Genomic DNA, 22,898 nt, shown 5'->3' with positions numbered 1-22,898 from the left:
CGGATCAGCTGGGTTTGTAGCGTTTCAAAGTTGCAGAGCGCCCTCTGGTGGACAAACTGTTTGGTGAATGGTGTTTCTCCTGCCTCTTCAGTTTTGATTTGTTGGTCATTATAAGTGCTGCCACAGATATATTAGTAAATGGCTAATATCAGCCGATACATGGCCCCCACTGATAGAGCAGACTAATTATTGCATTTATTTTTATTACTACTATTATTTAAACAGCTGTAATGAATATGGGATAAATAAAATTGCAGCAGAGCCCAGTACTGTCGGAGATTTGTTCCTGTAAAAAGAGTCAGGATAAGAGCAGCAATTCTCAAACTGTTTAAAAATTGGACAATTTGGATCTGGAAAGTCCAGCCAACACAGAAGTGGTTTAAATCGCCATTCTTCTTAATGTCCACCAGGGTCGGGGAGGGGGGTGGCGGGTGTATCTGTGGCTACACAAACACTTATGGGACTATAAATGTGTCAGATTAACCATGTCTACAAGTCAGCACTGCTAAATTATGTAATCATCTCAGATTAATCTATACAATCTGATTTCTTTTTGCACAAATGGTACAAAGCAGTCTTACATTTTGTTTTTAAAATATGTGCACTGAAGAACATATCCTGGTCAAAAAAAGCCTCCAAGGTCCCTCAAAGTGATACTGCAGGCCAAGGTAATGCCATCAGAGTAAGAATCTGGTTATTTCTAGGGCCGAGGACAATAGCCTCAGTTTTATCTGATTTTAGAAGCAGAAAATTTGAGGTCATCCGGGTCTTTATGTCTGCAAGAAATTCCTGCAGGTTCAGGTGTTCGGTTTCATTTACTCCTGCTCATCCTGAGCACCCTCTGCTGGACACTAAATGAACTGCAAACAACGGGCCCTCTATCGCCCTCTGGTGGACAAACAGTGTAAGGACCTTTCCATATCAAATAACAGATCCTCGTATTCTCGGGACTTCTTGTCGAGAGGGGACTCTGCAGCTGTGGAACAAAAATGTCGATATTTTATTTTTATTATTATTTTTTCCATCCAATTTTAGTCTAAAGTGCTCAAATCAAAGGCAACTGGACTTCTTTTAGGTTCTTGAAGACATTTCACCTCTCATCTGATGGAGTGTCCCATCCATTTAACCTCTAGTGAGGTTGTAACCTTTGAGCTGATGCTGACACGCCTGAACACGTCAGGACATGTTCATGAGTCTCTGCCCTGCCCTACAATCAGGTGAGTTCTGGTCACGCAGGCAGGTGATGGTTAAAACACTTAGGAATGTATCTCTCTGCTTTTATAGGCCGCTGACAGTTGGTGGTGTAGGCCTCCACCTCTGCTCTGCCATGTTGAACCCACCTCCAAGGTAGAGCCCCCACCCTCATCAGCATTTAAACACTGAAGAAGCCTTTCAGATGAGTGATGAAGCATCTTCAAGCACTTACAGATCGAAAGGGAAACGGTCCCATTTTTAACTTTGTAGGTTAACGTGTAGAAAAACACGTTCCCGAGAGTCTCAGGAATTTCACTGCGTCTTTTAAGTTTAGGCATGAAGTGAGCTGCCTCCTGAACTTCTGTTGTGGTATAATTACACTCACAAGGTCTAATTATCGTTTGAAAACAGGCGCCATGGAGGGGGTGTCTCCTGTAAATCCTTAACTGAGCAATCAGGATGCTTTAGCAGAATTCTAATGATTTATGGGCAAAATCAGATCCACTGGACCCGAGAGCCGTTTAAGAGTTTTGAAATATTATTAAGAAGTTGAGAGTGAAAACTTAAATAAAATGTGGGCCTCGATGTTTTATTCACATGTAATGTGGGATTGCTCTTTATCAACAAAAACAAACAACAGATACTTCAACATTTAAGCCCATACTGTATTTTATACTCAACAGTGTACACTGCCAAAGCAAAATAGAAATATTACTTACAAATGCATATCGAAAGGCACGGCATCAAAATACAATATAACATGCATTTGTTGTGGTTGGTTTTATCTTTAAAATTGAAGTAAACATTCAAAAACTGACCCATCCGGCCTTCCTGTTGGACAACGGCCGTCTGTCACATGGTGAATACTTAGCTGGGGGTGGGGCTTTCACAAGCATCCAGTCAAAAATGGCAAAATAGAACTACGAGTAAAGAACAGTTAAGTTGGAGCATGCGTCCTCCGCCTCCTGAAATACCTGTGTGACAAATATTTTCTGTAAACGTCCCTCTGAACATGAGCTGTGCCTGACGTCCATGATTAGCACCCAAAACTCTCCTGAAGCTGCGACTACACCTTTACATCATGTCCTCAGGACGGCCGGCCCCTGAACATAAATGTTTCACATACATCCAGAGGAGCCGGGAGATGTGCGAATTTGGTCCATCTTCTACAGCAGCCAGCTAAAAACAGAAAGCATCGGCCCAAGACTCGTCCTGAGAAACAACACTGACCGCTTGAGGTTTTCCCCCCAAAAGGACATTAAAAAAACAACCGGGGCTGGTTTTTGGCACGTTGACGTTATTTGTGACCACCCCGCACACCTGACTGGCTCTTATGCAAATCTTTCACCCCGTCTAAAAACACACTGAGCTCTCACTGTGCATGGCTTTAAGTCTCTTAATACAAAGTTTCACCAGAGCGAAGCACATTAAAATATTTAATTTCTTTTTTTTTTTAAAAATACAACAATAAAAACTTATTTAAAAAAAAAAATGTGGGAGTGGGAAGCAGGGACATCCTGTCCGTCCACAGGAGGTGAAGTTCAGCTTGGTTTACAGTAGATCTGCCAAAACATAAAAGGCCCAAACACAGACAATAACCCTGAAAATGACGTTACTCCAGTTACTGTTGAAAGTTGTGCAGTGTGTGTCTCTTCCTCGTTTGTGTCGTCCGTGCTGGACAAAAAAATACATCCTGTAATACTTGTTACGTCCATGGAGGTGAATATTTTCTGTCACAGGTTCATCTCGAGAGTTTGCTAATGACTCGAATCAGAGCGGCGTTCTCATCCTTGAGCCTCTGGTTGTCAGCTCGGAGGTCCCCGAGAACCTGCAGACACATCAGGAGACATCGCTTTAGCCTCAACGCTCTTAGAAAGACGAACTCTGCCTTAAAGAGACAAAACACAGCTGGCCTGATGCACTTCCAATCTACAGGGCATTTCACACGTCTACTGTAGAGATTTACAGCTACTGTAAACAGATTTTTGTAGCCCGTCTTAAACCTCCTTTCATTCTTTAATAAAGACTCAGCGAATCATTAGTTTCATTAAGCGGCAATAAGTTGTTACGTTACCTTTTTCTATCCTTCTAAGCTCCTTCTTTCCCTATTGATTTATCCGGCTGGACATCTGGGCTCCTGGATTGTTTACGTGACCTTAGAAAAATCTGAATCTGTAATCTGAACCACCACAGCCGTGTCACAGTTCAGGACACGAGGGTCCTCGCGGGTCACATGAGTTCAATCATTACGGGAAACTGTGGAGCTCTGCAGAATTTGCTGAGACTGCACAAACACAAGCTTCGACCTCTGGGCTGAAAACGTACATGTCGAGGTCACAAAACGCTCACAATAGCCAGCGTTACATCAGGAATAATCACGTTTGCAGCCTGCAATAAAAAAAGGCTTCGGTCTTTACGGATAGGTTCCCTCACCCTCGCCAGCTGGGGTCACCGAACTGAACTTCTCGGACTCGTTTGCGTCTTTTGGAGCATTTTTAATGGGATTATCTAACAAATCACATGTTTGCTGACTGATATCTAGAGTTTTATCAGTGTGCTACTCAGCACTAATTAGCAGGTATCCACGTCTGCCTGCTTCACACACGTGAATGCAGCCCGCCAGCTCCGCCCTGCCACCCAAAACAGGGCGGCTACTTCCATCTTCTGATGTAGGTCATTGTAAGAAACGTTTTAGTGGCAACTCCTTCATCCTGCAGAAACGTGTGTGTTATCACATCTGCATTACAAACTGGTCTCACCAGATCTTACAGAGCACAAGAATTCAGCTCCCACCTGCCTACATTACTGACTACACAAGCACGCGTGCCACTCAGTAATGTAGGCAGACGTGACGCATTTTGGGACAAACTTAACTGACTAAAAATACCAGCGTTAGTTTACTGGTTTTATTTTTGTGGGGTTAAAAAAAAAAAAGAAGTTTATTTTGTTTTCATTGAGCTTTTCATTTACTATCCAGTGAACGCCATTTCTCAGAGGCTCACGCCAAACTTCATACAGCCGCACAAACACATCTCAGTCTCAATAAACTGATGTATCGAAGGATTAAAAGCTTCTAGCTTTCTAGAAGCTTCTGAGGTCACGGCGTATGACAGAATAACTGAGCGTGTCACTGCCCACACAGCTCACTGCTTTCGTTTCGATTTGTGTGTCGCAGCCCTAAAGTGGTTCCTATTCTGCTCTCGTTTGTTATCAGTCGGCTTTCAGCTCTGAAGTGAACATCTGTACCTTCAGCTCGTCTTCCAGTTCTCCTGCTTTCCTCTGGAGCTTCAGCTTCTCCTGTGAACAAGAACAGCGGCACATCAAACTGGCTGAAGCAGCCGGAGCAAATGTGTGTGAAACTGAGGTTTCAACCGGGGTTTCACGCACTGCAGAGCCTGCAGAGCTGTTAATGTGCCCCCACACTCTGACCTCATATTTGATCACAACTTCCAAGATAGCTATGAACACAGAAAATACTCAGCCCCCACAGTTTTAACAGGAAATAAAGGCTTAGTTTCATTAGCGTCCCCGTCAGTCACAAATAAGTCTCAAACAACACACTTTAGGAGGGGACAGAAACTGAAAGGTCTCACACTTCAGATGCTTCGGTATCTGAGAACTCAGGAAATGTTCATGTTGACAGAGAAATAAACAGAAAAGGCCGCCAGCATGGAGAGAAGTGAGTGAGTGAGTGGAGAACCTTTCCTGAAGACTCCTTAAAGATATTTTGCAGATGTATCTACAGTTGTCTTGGGTGGCTCGAGACTTTTGCACAGCACCGTAGGTGGCGAGCCTGCATATCTAGACTGACAACATCTAGGAGGCGGATGTGATGTGCCAAGACATGCAGCTTGATGATTTTGTTCCCTGTTGAAAGCTCAAAGCTCTTCTAAAACATTCTGTAAGCACAGACTGGAGGCGCTCTTCCTATTTTATACCTTTTGTGTTTTATTATCCTTTGTTACTGCACCATGTCCATTTTTGTTACGCTCGATTTAATGAATTTATTTTTTTAAGCTTCTGATGGTGTGAATTCTTGAAAAAGATTTTGATCTCAGGGGATTTTCCCAGCTAAAAAAACAAAACAAAAAGCCAACACCAGCCAACCGCAAACAAGCAAAAAACAACTTACATATCTCTCCAGCTCCAGCAGGGCCGGCCGGTCTGTGCTGCTCTCCTGACTCTGCCACACACAGAAATGATGATTTTATTCAGGTGCACGGATGTAATGTGAGAGCTGATGACAAACTAACAAAATAAAATGTTGCTCTTTTAGCTCGATGTTTTACTCTTGGGCTCTAGAATAGCTTTGCATGATTCACAGCTCAAATAATCTTCATCTTATATTCTGGATGTTCCTGTCATTTAGAGCATCGGCGTCTCGCTGTGACTTTGAAGCCTAGTTCTGGTTTCCTCTGCTTACTTTGGCTGACACGATGGCAAAGCCCAGAGAGCACGTCCCTGTTTTTAAATAACACCTCACACGCTGCTTAAATGTCAGAGGCATCAGCAAACCTGCCCAACCTGTCGGAGTCTCTCCAGCTCCACTTTGTTTTGGCTGAGCTGCAGCTCCATCTCCTGCAGCTTCTCCTTCAGAGACACATTCTCCTGCAGCATCTTGAAGTACAGCTGAAGGGAAACACAACACATTAGTGAAGGATTTGCAAGAAAATACAAGTGTGTGTTTGTTTCAGGTGACCAGGTGGAAACAGTTGGTTGAGGTTTCAGTCTGTGGTCCTGGATTTAGTGAGCTACATATCGGTTTCAGCCTTGAGGCTGGTTTTCTGGTGTGTGTGGTGAAGGTCGGCTACGTACCGGTCTATAATCAGATGCATCTGACAGCTGACTCCCACTGCAGAGACACATAAGAGAGATCCCTCCATGATATCAAAACACATCACAAATCGTATGGACCTTGTTCTCTGAATGCAGGAACACAATCGAGTAAATCAGAGGAGAAACCAAAGAAAGAAAGAGGCAAGTCTTAGATGGTCTGGACTCGTGGATGTAGAGGCAAAGATGGCGCTGCGAAGCAAGAGAAGCAAACCAAAGAGAAGATTCGTGGAAGCGAAGGAGGACAGAGGAGAAGCCAAGTGAACGGACCAGATGATCACTCCAAAAGGGAGCCGCCGAACGAAGGAGGAACGAAGTTTTGCAACACTGCTGCACTCATGATTTGTGCCTTTCAGTGAATTTGTCTGTTTTTAAATGGTTAATAAACAGTGCTGGGTGTACGTGACGTGATCGTTTCTCAGGACAAGCCAGACAAGGTTTAAAGACCGCTCCCCTAACAACAGGTTCTATGGCATGTCTGAAATCACTAAAATATGAAGAAAAGCAAACCCCCACAAATAAACAAGCAAAAAAAGAAATTATTTTCCATCTGCTTTTCTACTAAGGCGTGCGTCGGTAACCTTCCCTATCAAAAGAGCCATTTTTGCTCCTCCTACCAAACAACGGGAGGAAAAAAGCAGCGCACACGGTGACGGGCGACCAATCATCAAAAAGGGAAAAGAAGCAGAACCAGCAAAAGTCAGGGGAATAAAATGACAAAAGCAGGAAAATGACAGCTTTGTGTAAAATTTCTAAGATCTGACCTCAATATTTATACGCTCTAATCATTTACTCATATTCAGAGCAAGATGCAGATCAACAAGATTGTATGAACAACAAAAAAAAAGGGTAAAGAAAAGGATGCACATGCACTTCAAATATTAATCTGCTAATTTTAGCGTTCGTTAAAGAGGCAGCGGTGAGGACTTTATTTCAGGTAAGGCTCACTTGACAATCCTGCTGGCTGTGTCACATCACAGTGGCGTAATTTCTTTTATCTCATTTATAATTATTTAGGCGCAGCATCGAGGAATGTGTCACACCGGGCGAATTATTCCCTCCCGCCTCAAACAGGCGTCGCTGTAAAACTAATGAGTCTAGAAAAGATCGTATTCTCTCTGCCTAATCCTCCTCCTAAATGACATCCATCATTTAATCTTGTTCACACTGAACAAATCTGCTCCTGGACGGGTGTGAACGCGTTGTTTGGAGAACCAAAACATTTCAGGATCTCACCAAATCATCAACAATTCAAAACCAGCAGAAATGCCAGTTCACAGTCAGAGAATACAGCTCATTACATCTGAAATGCAGACATTTATTTCAGACATCAGGATCAAAAGCGGGAAAAAAATATAGAGATGCATGAAATAAATGTACAGAAAACAAATTATTTCATTTGCACGTGTGTGAAATAAAAGAAATGCATGACACACAAGAATGAATGAGACTCACAGGGTTGTACTGTTTTTATCATCTGGATGAACGTTGTCCTCGTTCTGCAAAACAAGATATTCACAGTTAAGACTTCAACAACCGACTCAAATATCCATCTTGTTTCATATAAATGAGATTCGAATGCAAACATTCACACATTACAGCAGCAGGATGTTTATTTCTTTTATTAAAAACAGCCTGCTTCCCCGAAGCTGCTGTTTCTGACACAACAGGAAGTAGCCCAGATGTGCTCATGACTCGAGGCAGTTGCCTCATTCGCTCACTGCTCTAAACCCTTATCAGCTCGCCTGGTCGTCGCATTTATCTTGAGCTACCGAGCTGCAGGTTTTCGATGCGCTAATACACGATCTATTGCTATCACACAGTCTCCTCTATTTAAGCGTCTCTGAGCTTTTGTGCTGGAATATCTTGTCTTCAAGACACTCAGGATGGGGCGCACAGTGCCAGGTTATAAAAGTCAACAGGTGGCCGGCCTAAGCGCCACAAAGACCGTGGCGCACACCTGACGATGTGACGTCAAACTCACATGATGTCTACAGTACAGGATCTAAAATGGCTTTGCTCACTGTTTGTTTATGTCTTGAGTTACACAATGACTCATAAGGTTGCCCTCTCACCAACTTCAGTGCTGTGGAAAACAGGAAGGAAGACTGGGAAATTACTTTATCTGCACCGCTCTCACCTCTTCCCCCGGCTTAACAACGCCGGTGGAGCGTCTTTCCCTCCTCACTCTCCGTCTGTCCTTTGCTTGCAGACGCTTGTCTCCCTCCGGCTCCTCCTGCTTCACCTGTGGGTCTGTGTCTGAAACACAAGGAGGTCAACAGAAAACGCTCGTGAGGCGTGTGGAGTTCAGGCAGAGGCATCGTAGCGATGCATAAACGTAGATTCGTTTCCAAATTAAACTTGGCGCCATAGCCGCCTTATCTTTGCCTCCTGGCTTCATCTCAGATCACTGCACGTCGAGGCTTGTGAGGAATGAGTTCAGACAACACAAACTGCTGGTTTGGGCTTTGAACTGAATGTTCTTGCAACTTAACTTTAAAAACTGATTTTGCTTCATCATATCAGATGGTGAACTGCACCAAAAACCCCCCACAAAACACGGGTGGAGCGTGCTGAGTGATAAAAGTACGATAAATGGGTCAGATGGTTTCTACCGCAGCTCAATGAGTTTGAGTATGCAGTAGCCGCCCTATCTACCCATAGAAACACAGCACAAGCAGCACTAGCCTTCGCAGTATGTGAGAAACCATCATTTCCTTTAAGACGCTGCCCTTAAGAGCACTCCACCCAAAAGCTGCCTCATATGTCACTTATATTGTGGGAGTCTTACTGTAAACAGAGGCGATGTAAGACTTCCAGCCACACAAACAGCAAACGCGTATGGTGGGTTTCGCCATGCTCAGGTAGTTTCCAAGTATTTCACTTTGAGTTTTTTAAGGAGTCTTTAAATATTTTAAAGATATTTTAACCAATAAATCAGGACTCAGCGGTGGGACTGCTGAGTCTGGCTGATTTTCCCTGTAACTCGTTGCGTTCGGTGCACCTCTGTGCTGCTTGTTGTCCTAAATGAACTGCTCCCTGGAAACCCTGTAACATATGGTACAAGCTACACCCTCCCACAGGCTCCAACCTGACCCACTGGATGGCCTTTGAAAAATGTGAAAATTGAAAATAATGACACAAATGTTAGACTGACTGTATTTTTGCCATTACTTTTATTAACTAGTGTTTACTAACTATTAAATTAAACTGAGAAGCTCCTGCTGTTTCGTTGTTGTTTGTCTTTCCAGTGAATGGGTCCGTGGGTACAAACAAACAAACGTTTTCTGTTAGTTAAAACTATTTTTTTGTGTTGGTTTTATTGTAAACAGGATAGAGTCTGAGTGTTGAGACTTTTTCCTGCAACCTTTAGCACACAGTGCCCACGCTGATGCGCTTCTTTTATTTCCTGCAACACCATTTCTTTATAATGTGTATAAACTGAAATGCATTTTTGCAAATCGCATTTATTTTTCTTAAGCAATTAAATGTGTAACTAAACCTGTTAACACTAAAAGAAGACGACACAAGTTGCAGATGTTTGTATACAGTAGCTTTACTGGTATGACCTACTTAAGCTCAAACTAGGGTCATACGTGGCCTGCGGTCTAAAATTAGTTTTACACCCCTAACCGAACAGTCGTAGCTGGACTTCTGACCTGATTTTCAGTTTTTCTCAGACTCATATTCATCTTTGACTACAGACTGCATATTAAAGATGGACACAGCCACCGTGATGTCACAGTTGTGAAGTCGCGAGCCTGGCATTTTGAATCTGGGTGTGATCATGGCGACATATATCTGACCGTGCCGTACATGCAGGTGCAGAGAACAGACATCCTACTCCAGAATCCGAGCTATCGGTTGCTTCACCTGCATAACACGCATACCTGAATGTTTAAACAATCCTGAGGAGGGACGCCGGCAGGAAAGCAGCAGTTGGAAAAAGACTAATGCTGAAAAGTCAGCAAGATTCTTACATTTGAAGTGACAAGTTAACAGCTGTTCTTACACTTTGGGTATTAAATATTCATATGATGATTCTACGTTTAAGTTTTAAAAGTTAACTGATCTGACAGATTAGATGCAATGACTGTATCTGCTGAAAAAGAGGAAGCGAAAGCACTGCCAGAAATATTCAGACAGGACGAGCAGACACAAGTCGGACTCACTAAGAAACTTGTGACTGACCCAATAAAGTCGTCTATGTTAAAGTTTACAGAAGTCAAGTGATAAATGGTTTCATGTTCCCCATACGCTTTCATACAACGTGGCTTCTTTTTACAACCAAATGAGGCGCCCCCTGTTGGCGATTCGTAAAAACACAGGATTAAGTCACGTCCCCTTTCAGGCTGTATACACACCAGCTCCCTCGGTTTTAACAGAACTTGGAAGATAATTCTGACATTGCTGATCGCAGATGTGCCGCACTTCTTTGGTTTAATTCCTTTTTAAACTTTGGTGCTACACAGACACACAACAATAACTTTTATAGTGAAAATTATGAAATTCTTCTGAATTTATCCAGTTTTTGGGTTCTTAGCTGTCTGTGTCACTCACCTCTTTCTGCAGTCGTGATGGTGACGAGGGGGCTGACCGGCTGGATGGTTCGAGGTGAAGAATCGCCAGATTTAGCCACACACTTCTCAGCTTCTTTGAGGTCCGTTAGAGTCACACCCTGCATGCACAGAGCACAAACAAAACCGCCAAGAGGAATTAAAAACATTGCAGTACACTGCTGCTAACTCAGCACTGGTGCAGCAGTGTGATGCTCTTAAAATCATCCTAGTAAATTATTCACTCTTCCCCAAACTGTGTTCAAATGTTTAATTATCACGGGCGTCTGCACGCTTTTTACAGGGACTGTTAACAAAAAAATAACAAAAAACTGAAGAGCATGTACTGAATCTGGATAAGAAGTATTACCTGTGTGGGGCGGCGAGTCTGCCGCAACAGCTTAGAGCGAGCTTTCCTCTGAGACTCGGACTCTTCATCTCTCGCTGGGGCCTGGAATCTAAACACACAAACGACTTCCCTCATCAGACACTTTTCAAAGCATTTTCACTGTTAGTAAAGTGTTTGTTTCTCTTACTTGCGCCTGTCAGCGTTGGGAGCGTTGGGACTATCTGCGGCAGCGTCCTTCGTCTGAGGGGTGGGTTGTACTCTGGCAGTGCGGCTCGCCTTGTCCTGCTCCTTCTCCTCCTCTTGTTTATTTGTTGGTGTCTGGATCACATAGGAGAGAAGAAAAAAGGACAACGGATTATATGTCACCATTTCAGAATCAGATTTATGACCCGAGTGAAAAAATAAAAAACGCTAATATCAGCATGTGTTGAAATGTATTCTTTGTTTTTTTACTTGGCATGCTTATCCTTCATTGGGGGGGGGGGGACCCAGCCTCAGGTATGAATCAGAGAAACTGCATTCTTTTGCACTCCAGCCTTGCATGCTGCTGCTTGCTCAGCACAAGCTTCAGCTTTGAATAAGTAGTTTCAATAAACTAGTTTTGGGCTCATTTAAAAGCAGTAGCACAACTCTTTACTGCAACATGTTTTATCATATCTGATCACATGCGCTACACACCATTACCTAACACCTGCTGAAAATGAAACATCCTGTAAGATAAACTCTGATTTTTTACCTTGTCGGCCGGAGTGACAGCAGACGTCGCACTCTCTGTATCGGGACTGGAGACAGTTGAGCTTTCTGCACAAAAACAGGAATCGGCATCATTCACTACAATCAGCACACTGATGCTGATTTACAGAGCATGCAGTACTCATGACCAGGGAGGTTTACCGGGGCTGCTCTCTTTCTCCTCGCTCAGGTCCAAGCCTCCTGAAATGCCCCGCTCCTTAGACTGGTCTTGTAAAGTCATCTTTTCTCTGCTGCTCATCCTGCACACCGAGCTCCTGCAGGTACAATAAGGGAGACACAAGTCACGTGGCAATTTGTAACTTTTGCTTTGAAACGAAAGAATTTTTATTTAATTCTGGATAAGAAACAGATGATTATTAACCTCCGCCGCTTGTTTTGTGCATTCGTAGCGTTGGACCCCGGTTGCCTGTCCAATACTGACCTCTCATTAAGCCACTATGAAAGAAAAAGAGAGGCACAATCAAGAAACCCAAACTACCAGATTACATAAATGCACAATATGAGGTAAAGACAAACTTACATTGGCTTGTTTTTGAGATAATTCCTCCAGGAGCTCTGAAACGCTTTCATCAGCAACATCAAATGGGGTCTGACCCTAAAAGTATTCAAGCAAACTGTTAAAGAGGCTGACTAGATGAATTTGATGCAGGAAGATAAGTTTTCTTTATCCGGGACTCACCCCTTTGCTGCGAGCTTCCATATTGCACAGCTGTTCAGCCAGGATGCGACAGGCCTCCCCCTGACCCCAGTGAGCTGCAGCATGGAGGGGTGTCCAGCCATCAAAGTCCACAGCTGACACATCCAGCCCGCACTGACAGAGTATCCTGGAACAGCAAAGGAAGATATAAAGTCAAACTACTGAATAGAAGAAGAGCACAGTCCAGACAAACACCTACCCTCACTTAAAATCTGATTTTAAGCTTAATGTCAAAGATCTACAACACAATAAGTCAGAAATGTTTACTTCAGGGCCTCGAGGTAGCCTTTGGCTGCAGCCACGTGCAGCGGGGTGGCTCCAGTCTTTGGGTGTCGCACGTCAGCAGGCAGGCCCTCAGTCAGCCACGTGCGGGCGTCTGCCATGATTTGCTCCTCCTCCCGACGTTTAGCTGACTCCACGTCCACACCTGAATAAACACACAATGTCAAATTAACGTGTTTCCTGTTTTTTTAATGAATTTCTGTCTAAAGATTGGAGGACTTGTCATCCTAGCGTCTTAGCTCTAAAGCTAAATCCTCAAGTGTCCAGCCTATAACTTTGAAATTAAGTCCCATTACCATCTAGGATGAACGCCATCCGCATACACGCATCACACACATGTACAAAAAAGGCAACCACCGAGAAACAAAGTTTCCAGTTTTTTCACATTTTAGCCAGCACCACTAACAGAAACATGTATGGGCCATAACTGGGCCAAGTCAAGTTTGAATGCAGTTGCAGCTGTTAAAGTTCCATTGATGAGAAATAAGTTGATTAAAGTTTCAGACACACAAACATACAAGTCACCCTCCAATAAAAAGCACAAATCATAACCATTCAACTTTCTCCTTTAAAAGCTGCCACTTTGTACTGTGAAACTCAGCTTCCTGCTACATGCGGAGCTCTCCCAGGAAAGAAACATCACTGGATCTCCTCCGCTTTGCTGAATAAAAACATTTTAACTTTAGCTTCACTTTGCGGAGCCGAATTTGGTGACTGGGGAAGATGGAGCGTGATGAAAATCATGCTCAGCACTGCACTTCAGATCTTTTGTGGGAAATGTTCTCCCTCTGAGAGTTTCAGAAGAACTAATGCTGTAAGTGTGATAGTAGTGGATGAATTAATAATGTCAGGAGAGCTTAATTGATGAAAATGCTTCTGGTTGCGCTCCTGACCTGATACACTGACTTATTTTTTCTGAAGACCCCTGTTTGGTCACTGGATTGTAGCTGCAGAAACAACATCTGTGACCAGCAACATTCCTTAACATGAAGATGAGGTCACCTCCAGCCCGTTGATGGAGATGACCTTAGTTGTCAACATGGTGCTACTCAGTACATAAACTGTCACAAAATGTATGCCACGCAAAATCCTGATCACAAAGCTCACTAATGGCACCTGCTGCATGCACATGACCGTGTCTCACACCGTTTGGATGCAAAAGGAACAGCTCCAGAACTTTGATTGCACAAAGAAACGCCTTCCAACTACACACAGAAAAAGACTTACCGTGTCTCCGAGTGTAACTCTGAAGTAGGGACTCAGTGGTTTCATCCAGAGCAATGTCCGCAGGAACATCACCATCACAGTTCACAGCAGTGAGAGAAGCACCTTCCTGCAGGAGGAACCTGACAAAACAAACATGGAGGTAGAGACGATTCATTTAACCTCAGAAGGCCAACACAATGACCTTTAAACAGACGACTTCTGGTCATGTTATCGGTGTTTGTGGCGCATGCACATTGGAACAAAACACTTAGTCACTGAAATGACACTGAAATGATAAAATGGAAAAAAGTTTTCTTTCTCTAAATGTGAGCTGTGTGTGTGCTGGCACAGCCCACTCATGCTTCATCCGCCAAACATGATAACAATGTTTGTATTGTTGACTGCAGAAAGACTGGCACTGAAGCTACACACACACAGAAGCAAAGCTGCTGTGTTCTGCTATTGTACACACTCTGTGATGTCAGCGTGGCCGCAGGAGGCAGCAACATGTAGCGCCGTCCATCCCTCATTGTCAACCTGGTTCACACTGGCACCCAGCTCCAAAAGGAAGGTCACAATTTCTATGCTGCCGTCTATGCAGGCCTGTGTCAGAGGAGAGGAAAAAAAAAAAATTACGAAACTGCACAATTTTTTATTCACGAGCCAATAAAACCTCAGGGGGAGAAACTGCTTCACCTGGTGTAGAGCAGTGATCCCGTCTGCATTGGAGCAGTTAATAATTGCTGCTGTATCCTCGCCATTCCTTCTTTTAGTCTGTTTGGCCTCCTCCAAAATCACCTTGGCCTCCTCCGTGTCTCCGCTGGCACAGGCTGCGAGAAACTCAGCAGCAATATCAAATTTCACCTTTTTCCTGAAAACAGAGGAGACAGGCAGCTGCATGAATTCACTATTCAGCTCTTATACACACCATACAGACCAAACTCACAATGAAATACACGCTGTAAGGGAAACTATGATCGTTTCAAGTAAACCGAAATGTGTAGGTGCAAACCGAAAAATGAAAGTTTTGATGTAGAACTGAATGAATGTAACTGAACACTGCAACAAAAGAGACCTCAACAACTGAGCTAGGTGGTGTAAACGCAGTGCACTGATCAACAGAAGGACACCACCTGTGTGAAACAAAATGTAGTGGGTGTTGATTGTACCGAGCTTTCTCATCAGGCCAAAATAAACTGTAAACTGTGCTGCTACTGTTATGGATTTGTGACTGGCTATATAAGCCATACGCAGCAACTTAAAACTGATGGCTTGTTGGGCCGATGCAGCTGGGAGTTTTTGATTTTTTACAATTTTACGATCTACAAGAACTAAAAGAGTTGATTGAATGACAAGGTATGTCATAATAAATGTGCGGAAGGGGCGAATATAGTGAAATTCTCACAGTGACGCATCTATAAAAATTTACAACCAAACCCAACTGAATACAAGTCCGTTGTATACTTTCAGGACCCACGCAAACTCTGACAGACCCTACAACTTATCCCTCACATCCTTGTAAGACTAACAGAGAAATACCCACTGAAAAACTTCCACAAGATTTCTTGGGGACTATTTTCAGGTGCGTATGAATAAAGTTATTGTCTGTATAGGCTTTTAGTCATCCAGATCAGGGTCATCTAAGGAGCTTGGAAAGAAAAGCGACTGGACTTCTTAAAGTTTCTTGAGAATGTTTCATCTCTCATCTGACAAGTGTCTTCAGTACTACAACACACAGCTGTAGGTCAAAACTGTGACACCTGATGGAGAGAAATAATCCTTTCTGATCTTGCATCACCGCTAAATCATTAATGGGAAACGCTGCAACTTGGGATGTGTTTTGTCTTACTACTTTATTTAATCTACGGTCTCGGTTATGTATTGCGGTATATCACAGATCTAATAATGTTTTATCAGAAACATTGTAACTAAACATCCCCCCCGCCAAATTTTTGATCCTTTTTTTCCAGGATCTTTTGACAATGGCAACACATTTGTATTATATCAGCCTCAATTTGTTAAACAAATGTGCCTTCAATAAACTGGCAAAGGCCTTTTTGTGTCTGTCATCATAAATACTGACCTTTGTTTCCATCGTCAATATTCATAATGTTGCATCATCTCAGACGGACAACTAGGCAATAACTACTCAAATACTATGATTAGCATTAGGCTCTTTAACTTGAAACTGGCTCATTAAAGGTCGTCTGGATAAAAACAACCACTGCAAATCGTATAAGTTATAGCAGGCTGGAAAACAACGAAAGGAATTATGATATATGCGCTTTAAAATAGGAGATTTTAGACCATCTCAGACCAGCAGTGGTGGGACTGATGGAAATAAAAACCTTCACCTAAGACACTTGGCTAGCTAGCTACCGCTCACAGCAAATTCCGGCCTCTGAAAGTATGCATGGCAACAAATAAACATTAAAATGTTAAATAAAGGACTGTAGAGCGGGCGTGTTTTCTGCTGTGGTGTGATTCTATTATCGAGCCCATCTACAGCCCAAACCCCCGCACAGCATTCCTCCCTCAGCCTATCGTCAGATGTTGGAGCTAAGCTAGCAGGCTGTTAGCCGGTTTGACAGGAGATGTTTCCTGACCGTCGCCTCTCGTCTCCTCCCCCAGATAGCGGCTGGTCCTTCGGCGGGTCGTCGAGCTCGGCCTCGGGCTCCCCTCCTCCGTTCCCGGCATCGCCCCGCCGCCTCAGCCTGGGCACATCTGAGGCTCTGTCGGTGGAGGAGCCGGCCCAGCGCTTCAGCTGCTCCCGCCGCTTGGTCCTCGCGTCTCCCATTTATGCGTCCGCGGAGGACCGTGTTTTTAAAAATAAAACACACACAGAGGCAGCAGCGGCGGACACTCCCTCCATGTGTATGCTTTCACTTCCTGGTTCTCTAGCTCCGGGCTCCGTTCTGCGTAGTAGAATGAGCCTTGGCTCGTGCCCGCGGGCACAAGGAGCGCGCAGAGCTGTGCAGGCCTGCCCCCGTGACGTCACCACCGCTGGTTTCGTTTGCAGCAGGCCCTGGAAAGGAAATACAGAAATAGTTTAATGCTTGGGTACTGTGCAAAGCTGCTGCTGAACTCCCTGACATTGTGGTTTCTCATAGTTCGTTTTAGCCTAATGCTTACTTAATAGTGAGAGGACAAATACTAGAAGCGCTAGAAACACTATGCATGTCACAATTCACACCATCTCAGTTCTATTTAAAAAGCACCAGTTTGTAAAAACCCACCTCAAAACACTCTTTCCAGCACTGTTAGGACCCAATCAGCCATCCCCTATGAGCAAGCACTCTGTGATGATCGGAAGGAAAAAGTCTCTTTTAACAGGAAGAGGCCTTTTGTATAACCAGGCTCAAAAAGGAGTTCATAGAGACAAAAACACAAGAACAAAATACAGAAATTACATACAAACACAGAGGAAGTAAAAAGAGGTGAGTGGAGAAGAAATAGAAATCTTGGCTAGCCCCCCCAACTATGAGCTTTATGTAAAGATTTAAGCCTGATTTTAAATTAGAGAGGCCCTGAATTCAAACCGGGACCACAGTAGAGGGGTCTGATAGCTGAAGGCTCTGCATTTTACGCTCTCTACTTTTAGAAACTCTAGAAACCAGAAGTAAGCCTACACTTTGAAAAGTGAAGGCAAGGCAAGTTTATTTATATAGCACAATTCAACAACAAGGTGATTCAAAGTGCTTTACAGAGACATTAAAAAACAAAAACAAATAAAAAGCATGATTTAAAATTGATTAAAAAAACAGTAGATAAAACCAGAACAGTAGATAAAATCAGTAGTTAAAATGTAAGTTTTGAAATTTAAACTTAAAAGTGTGGATTTGGTGCTTTATTCAAATGCAGCTGAGAACAGGTGAGTCTTCGCCTGGATTTAAATAAACTGAGTGTTTCAGCTGATCTGAGGCTTTCTGGGATTTTGTTCCAGATATATGGAGCATAAAAGCTGAATGCAGCTTCTCCGTGTCTGGTTCTGACTCTGGGAACTGATAAAAAACCGCATCCAGATGACCTGAGGGATCTGGAAGGTTCATACTGGGTCAGGAGTATTGTATTTTGTGTATTTTGTATTATGTATTTTGGTCCTAAACCATTCAGAGCTTTATAGACCAGCATCAGAACTTTAAAGTCTATCCTCTGACGGACAGGCAGCCAGTGTAAAGACCTCAGAGCTGGACTGATGTGGTCGACTTTTTTGGTCTTAGTGAGGACTCGAGCAGCAGATGTCTGACTGATTTTTTAGGCAGACCTGTAAAGATGCTGTTACAGTAATCAAGCCTACTAAAGATGAATGCATGGACTAGTTTTTCCAGGTCCTGTTGAGACATCAGATCTTTTATCCTTGATATATTCTTGAGGTGATAGTAAGCTGACTTTGTTATTGTCTTAATGTGTTTTTCTAAGTTTAGGTCTGCATCCGTCACTACACCCAAATTTCTCGCCTGGTTTGTGGTTTTTAGATCTATAGATTGAAGTTCTCTGGTGACCTGTAATTGTTTTTCTTTGGCGCCAAAGACTATTACCTCAGTTTTGTTTTTGTTTAGCTGGAGAAAATTGTGGCACAACCAGTCATTAATTTCCTCAATGCATTTACCAAGAGCCTGTACAGGGCCTTGGTCTCCTGGTGACATTGTGATATATATTTGTGTGTCATCTGCATAGCTGTGATAGTTTATTTTGTTGTTCTTTATAATCTGTGCCAGTGGGAGCATGTAGATGTTAAACAGAAGGGGTCCCAAGATGGAACCTTGGGGAACTCCACATGTGATACTTGTCTGCTCAGATGTGAAGTTACCTATTGATACAAAGTATTTCCTGTTTTCTAAGTATGTTTTGAACCAGTTTAGTACAGTTCCTGAAAGACCTGTCCAGTTCTCCAGTCGTTTGAGTAATATGTTGTGGTCAACTGTATCAAATGTTGCACTGAGATCCAGTAAAACTAGGACTGACATTTTTCCACTGTTTGTATTCAGACATATGTCATTAAACACTTTGGTCAGAGCAGTTTCAGTGCTGTGATTCTGTCTAAAACCTGACTGGAAGGCATCATAGCAGTTATTCTGTTTTAAGAAATAATTGAGCTGTTGAGAAACTGCTTTTTCAATGATCTTACTTAACGACTTTTACTGCCGTTTTGACGAGCCATCGGGCAGCCTTCACACCTCCAACGGCCCCAACAATAGAGACACTTTGGACACTCATTCCCCCACCTCTCCCCCCTCCATAGAGCCATCACCACCGTCAAACACTTCACCTACAACACCCCCCTCCTCACCCCACACAAAAGAGGATTTCACACCACCTCCTCCCACCACAACTCTTCATATTCATGAAGCAGGTGTGAGGAAGCAGTTTAAGAGTCTGAATGCTCAAAAGCTCCCGGCCCAGACGGTGTGTCTCCTGCCACCCTCAGACACTGTGCAAACGAGCTGGCCCCAGTGTTTTCTGGCATTTTCAACTCCTCACTGCAGGCATGTCATGTGCCTGCCTGCTTCAAGTCCTCTACCATAATCCCTGTCCCCAAGAAACCTAGGATCACTGGACTAAATGACTACAGACCCGTGGCTCTGACATCTGTGGTCATGAAGTCATTTGAGCGCCTGGTTCTCTCCCATCTCAAGACCCTCACGGCCCCCCTCCTGGACCCCCTGCAGTTTGCATACAGAGCCAACAGGTCTGTAGATGACGCCATCAACATGGCCCTACACTTCATCCTGCAGCATCTGGACTCCCCAGGAACCTACACCAGGATCCTGTTTGTGGACTTCAGCTCTGCCTTCAACACCATCCTTCAAGACCATCTCCGAGGCAAGCTTTCCCAGATGAATGTGCCTGATCCCATCTGCCGGTGGATCACTGACTTCCTGACGGACAGGAAGCAGCACGTGAGGCTGGGAAAGAATGTCTCGGACTCCCGGACCATCAGCACCGGCTCCCCTCAGGGCTGTGTTCTTTCTCCTCTGCTCTTCTGTAATATATTTACATATCTATATTATTGCTAATATTTATTGTAATATATCTATATCACTAAAGCACTTCTGGATGGATGCAAACTGCATTTCGTTGCCCTGTACCTGTGCATGTGCAATGACAATAAAGTTGAATTCTATTCTATTCTCCCTGTATACCAACTGCTGCACCTCCACCCACCAGTCTGTCAAGCTAATCAAGTTTGCAGATGACACCACCGTTATTGGACTCATCTCGGACGGGGATGAGTCTGCCTACAGGAGGGAGGTTGAACGTCTGGTGTCCTGGTGCAGCCACAACAACCTGGTGCTGAATGCCCAGAAGACAGTGGAGATTATTGTGGACTTCAGGAAGCACACAGCCCCACTCCCCCCCATCATCCTGACTGACACCCCCATCACCTCTGTGGACTCATTCCGCTTCCTGGGTACCACCATCACCCAGGACCTGAAGTGGGAGCCCACCATCATTCCATGTTTGGCACTGATCACCACCTGCACTCATGTATATATCTATCTACTTAGCACTTTTAATTCTTATTCTTATTTTTATTTTCATGTGTATTTAAGCGTTATATGACAGTATGTTTGCACTGAAGCACCGCAGCAATTTCCTAATGTTGTAAACCTGCTCAACATTTGGCAATAAAACCCTTTCTGATTCTGATTCTGATTCATTTAGATGGATGGTTGTCCGATATAGATCCAGGGTCCTTTGATAGTGGAGCAAATTTGTTCTGCAGTTTGACATTCAGTTGTTTTGGAGGTTTGTTGTTAACCTTCCTATTCACGGTTGTCCAGTCCTGTTTCCTCCTGTATACAGGGTAGAAGAGCTTCTCTGTCTCGTAGGAAGTGAAGGCCAGCCGGTTTCAGAGATTTCAGCTCGCTGTGCCCTGCCTGTGATACGTCCTCCCCCTACCAGGAGACATGATTTATGTCTTGGTTTTGCACCAAGACAGTCCAAGGGGGGATTATCGCTTGAGGATTTATTATAATGCACAGAGTCTACTTTCTTGGTCATGTTATATGTGCTCCTTAGCTGTGTACTAGCTTGCTCATCGCCATTGTTTTGAATCAAAGGCAAGGTTGTTTCATTTCCACACAGTCCATTTACCTCCACGTTTATTTCTAAGCGATGAATTTTTGTCTCCAGTACTGCAATCTTCTGCAGGAGGCTGTGGTAGTCATCTGTGGAGAGGGAAGGCATCTTGTTGCTAGTTAGTCAAGTCAAGTCAAGTCAAGTTTATTTATAAAGCACATTTAAAAACAACCGAGGCTGACCAAAGTGCTGTACAATAAAATACAAATATAAAATACAATAAAACACAAGTACATAAAACACCTCACTGATAAAACAATAAATTAAAACAATAAGTTAAACCTTGCTAAAAGCCAATGAGAAGAGGTGAGTTTTAAGAGCAGTTTTAAAAGTTCCAAGGCTTGTGGAGAATCTGATGTGAGGAGGTAAACTGTTCCACAGTCTGGGTGCAGCCACAGCAAAAGCCCTCTCTCCCCTAGTCTTTAGTCTGTACCTGGGAACATCTAAAAGCATCAGGTCTGCTGACCTCAAAGATCTCCTGGGGCGGTAAATGCTAAGAAGCTCTGCCAGGTAAGGAGGTGCAGTACCGTTAAGAACCTTAAAAACCAGCAGTAAAATTTTAAAATCAATCCCAAAAGCAACTGGGAGCCAGTGGAGAGAGCAGAGGACCGGAGTGATGTGGTCTCTCTTTTTGGAACCAGTCAGCATGCGAGCAGCAGCGTTCTGCACCAGTTGGAGGCAATGCAGACAGGAACGATCTAAACCAGCATAAAGGGAGTTACAGTAGTCCAGTCGTGAAGTAATAAAAGCATGGACCAACTGCATGCTTAAAAAGTGTTGGGAAACAACCAGAGCTGAGACAGGCATTGATCAGGACCAGAAGGACAGGTCCAACTGAGTCCAGGACCTGCTTCAGAAGACGAGAGGGAATAGCGTCAGTGGAACAGTTGGTAGACTTGACCTTGCAGACTGTTTCATGCAGCTGAGAAAGAGAGATTAGCTCAAACTGGTTAAAGGCAGAGTGGCACGAGGGAGAAACACAGGGGTTGAAAAGTGGAGGTGGAATGACAGACTGCAGGGAGGAAATCTTATTAACAAAGAAATATAAAAAGTCATTGCAGAGGATGGCAGAAGGTGTGAGGCAGGTGGACATATGAGGATTAACAATGGAGTTTAAAACACGAAACAGAGTCTGAGGTTTATGGACATTACTGCTGACCAGGTTAGATATGTAGGAGGACTTAGCCTCTTTAGCAGCTTTCTGATAAGTTAAAAGAGAGTCTCTCAGGATATTGAAGGAAATGTGCAGCTTGTCCTTTTTCCACTTTCTCTCAGCACACCTGCAGGAGCGCCTGAGAGCACGAACAGAGTCTGTAATCCAGGGTTCAGCGTGAGCTTTGGGACGGAGTGATTTTAGGGGAGCGATGGAGTCCAGAATAGAAGTGCATGTTGAGTTAAAAAGAGCAGTTAAATCTTCTGCACACAGGGAGTCAATCCAGTCCGCCGTGGAGAGCTCAGAGTTGTTGAAAGCAGCAGAGAACTGGGATGGTACATGGGTATCGATGATCCGGTGGCGGCGTGAAGGAGCTTTAACTGCAGCAACAGAATATTGTGCAGTGGCAGAAAACGGAACAGGAAGGTGATCAGAGATACATACACTCTCACAGATTTCAGAGATGTGGATACTCAGGCCGTGAGACATGACGAGGTCCAGTGTGTGACCTTTCTCATGTGTGGAGCCAGACACACACTGAGTCAGGTTAAAAGAGTCCAGCAGTGATACAAAGTCTCTAACCAGAGGTTTAGATGGACAACACACATGGATGTTCAGATCGCCAACAATAAGAAAATGATCGAAATCTACTGAAAGTCCTGATAAGAATTCCCCAAACTCACTGATAAAGTCCTTGTTGAATTTGGGAGGACGGTACACTACTGCACACAGTAATGGAGTAGATGAGTTCAGTTTAAAAAGCTGCAGTTCAAAGCCAGAAAAGGAGAAAGA

General features: G+C 43.8%; 1 protein-coding gene across 2 annotated transcripts; it reads right to left on the bottom strand.

The window, feature by feature from the left end:
• Positions 1-1,838: 1,838 nt before the first annotated feature.
• Positions 1,839-16,900, bottom strand: ppp1r12c (protein phosphatase 1, regulatory subunit 12C). Of its 2 annotated transcripts, none has more exons than XM_026169784.1 (20): positions 16,477-16,900; positions 14,567-14,741; positions 14,343-14,473; positions 13,892-14,010; positions 12,650-12,809; positions 12,365-12,509; positions 12,206-12,280; positions 12,047-12,120; positions 11,827-11,939; positions 11,669-11,733; positions 11,120-11,250; positions 10,954-11,041; positions 10,588-10,705; positions 8,168-8,286; positions 7,483-7,526; positions 6,010-6,046; positions 5,710-5,823; positions 5,327-5,377; positions 4,441-4,491; positions 1,839-3,022 (listed from the first exon to the last, which is right to left on the bottom strand). In XM_026169784.1, the coding sequence occupies exons 1-20, from the start codon at positions 16,665-16,667 to the stop codon at positions 2,936-2,938; spliced, it is 2,088 nt and encodes a 695-aa protein (XP_026025569.1). In that variant the 5' UTR covers positions 16,668-16,900; the 3' UTR covers positions 1,839-2,935. The 2 variants fall into 2 exon arrangements, with proteins under 2 accessions (XP_026025569.1, XP_026025570.1); XM_026169785.1 differs by having other exon boundaries at positions 5,719-5,823.
• Between the last annotated feature and the right edge of the window lie 5,998 nt (positions 16,901-22,898).

Source organism: Astatotilapia calliptera, chromosome 6 (assembly GCF_900246225.1).
Source record: "Astatotilapia calliptera chromosome 6, fAstCal1.2, whole genome shotgun sequence".
Classification (NCBI taxonomy): Eukaryota; Metazoa; Chordata; class Actinopteri; order Cichliformes; family Cichlidae; genus Astatotilapia; species Astatotilapia calliptera.
The sequence above is the reverse complement of the archived record's forward strand: the minus strand, read 5'-3'. Positions and strand labels throughout refer to the sequence as shown.

What these genes read in the sequence shown, in the direction of transcription:
- ppp1r12c (XM_026169784.1), bottom strand. Translation starts at nt 16,667, where the DNA reads ATGGGAGACGCGAGGACCAAGCGGCGGGAGCAGCTGAAGCGCTGGGCC. An exon ending in GGCCACGCTGACATCACAGA is followed by an intron (nt 14,011 to 14,342) that starts GTGTGTACAATA and finishes TTGTTTTGTCAG; the next exon opens with GTTCCTCCTGCAGGAAGGTG. An exon ending in AACTGGAAGACGAGCTGAAG is followed by an intron (nt 3,023 to 4,440) that starts GTACAGATGTTC and finishes ATGTGTCTGCAG; the next exon opens with GTTCTCGGGGACCTCCGAGC.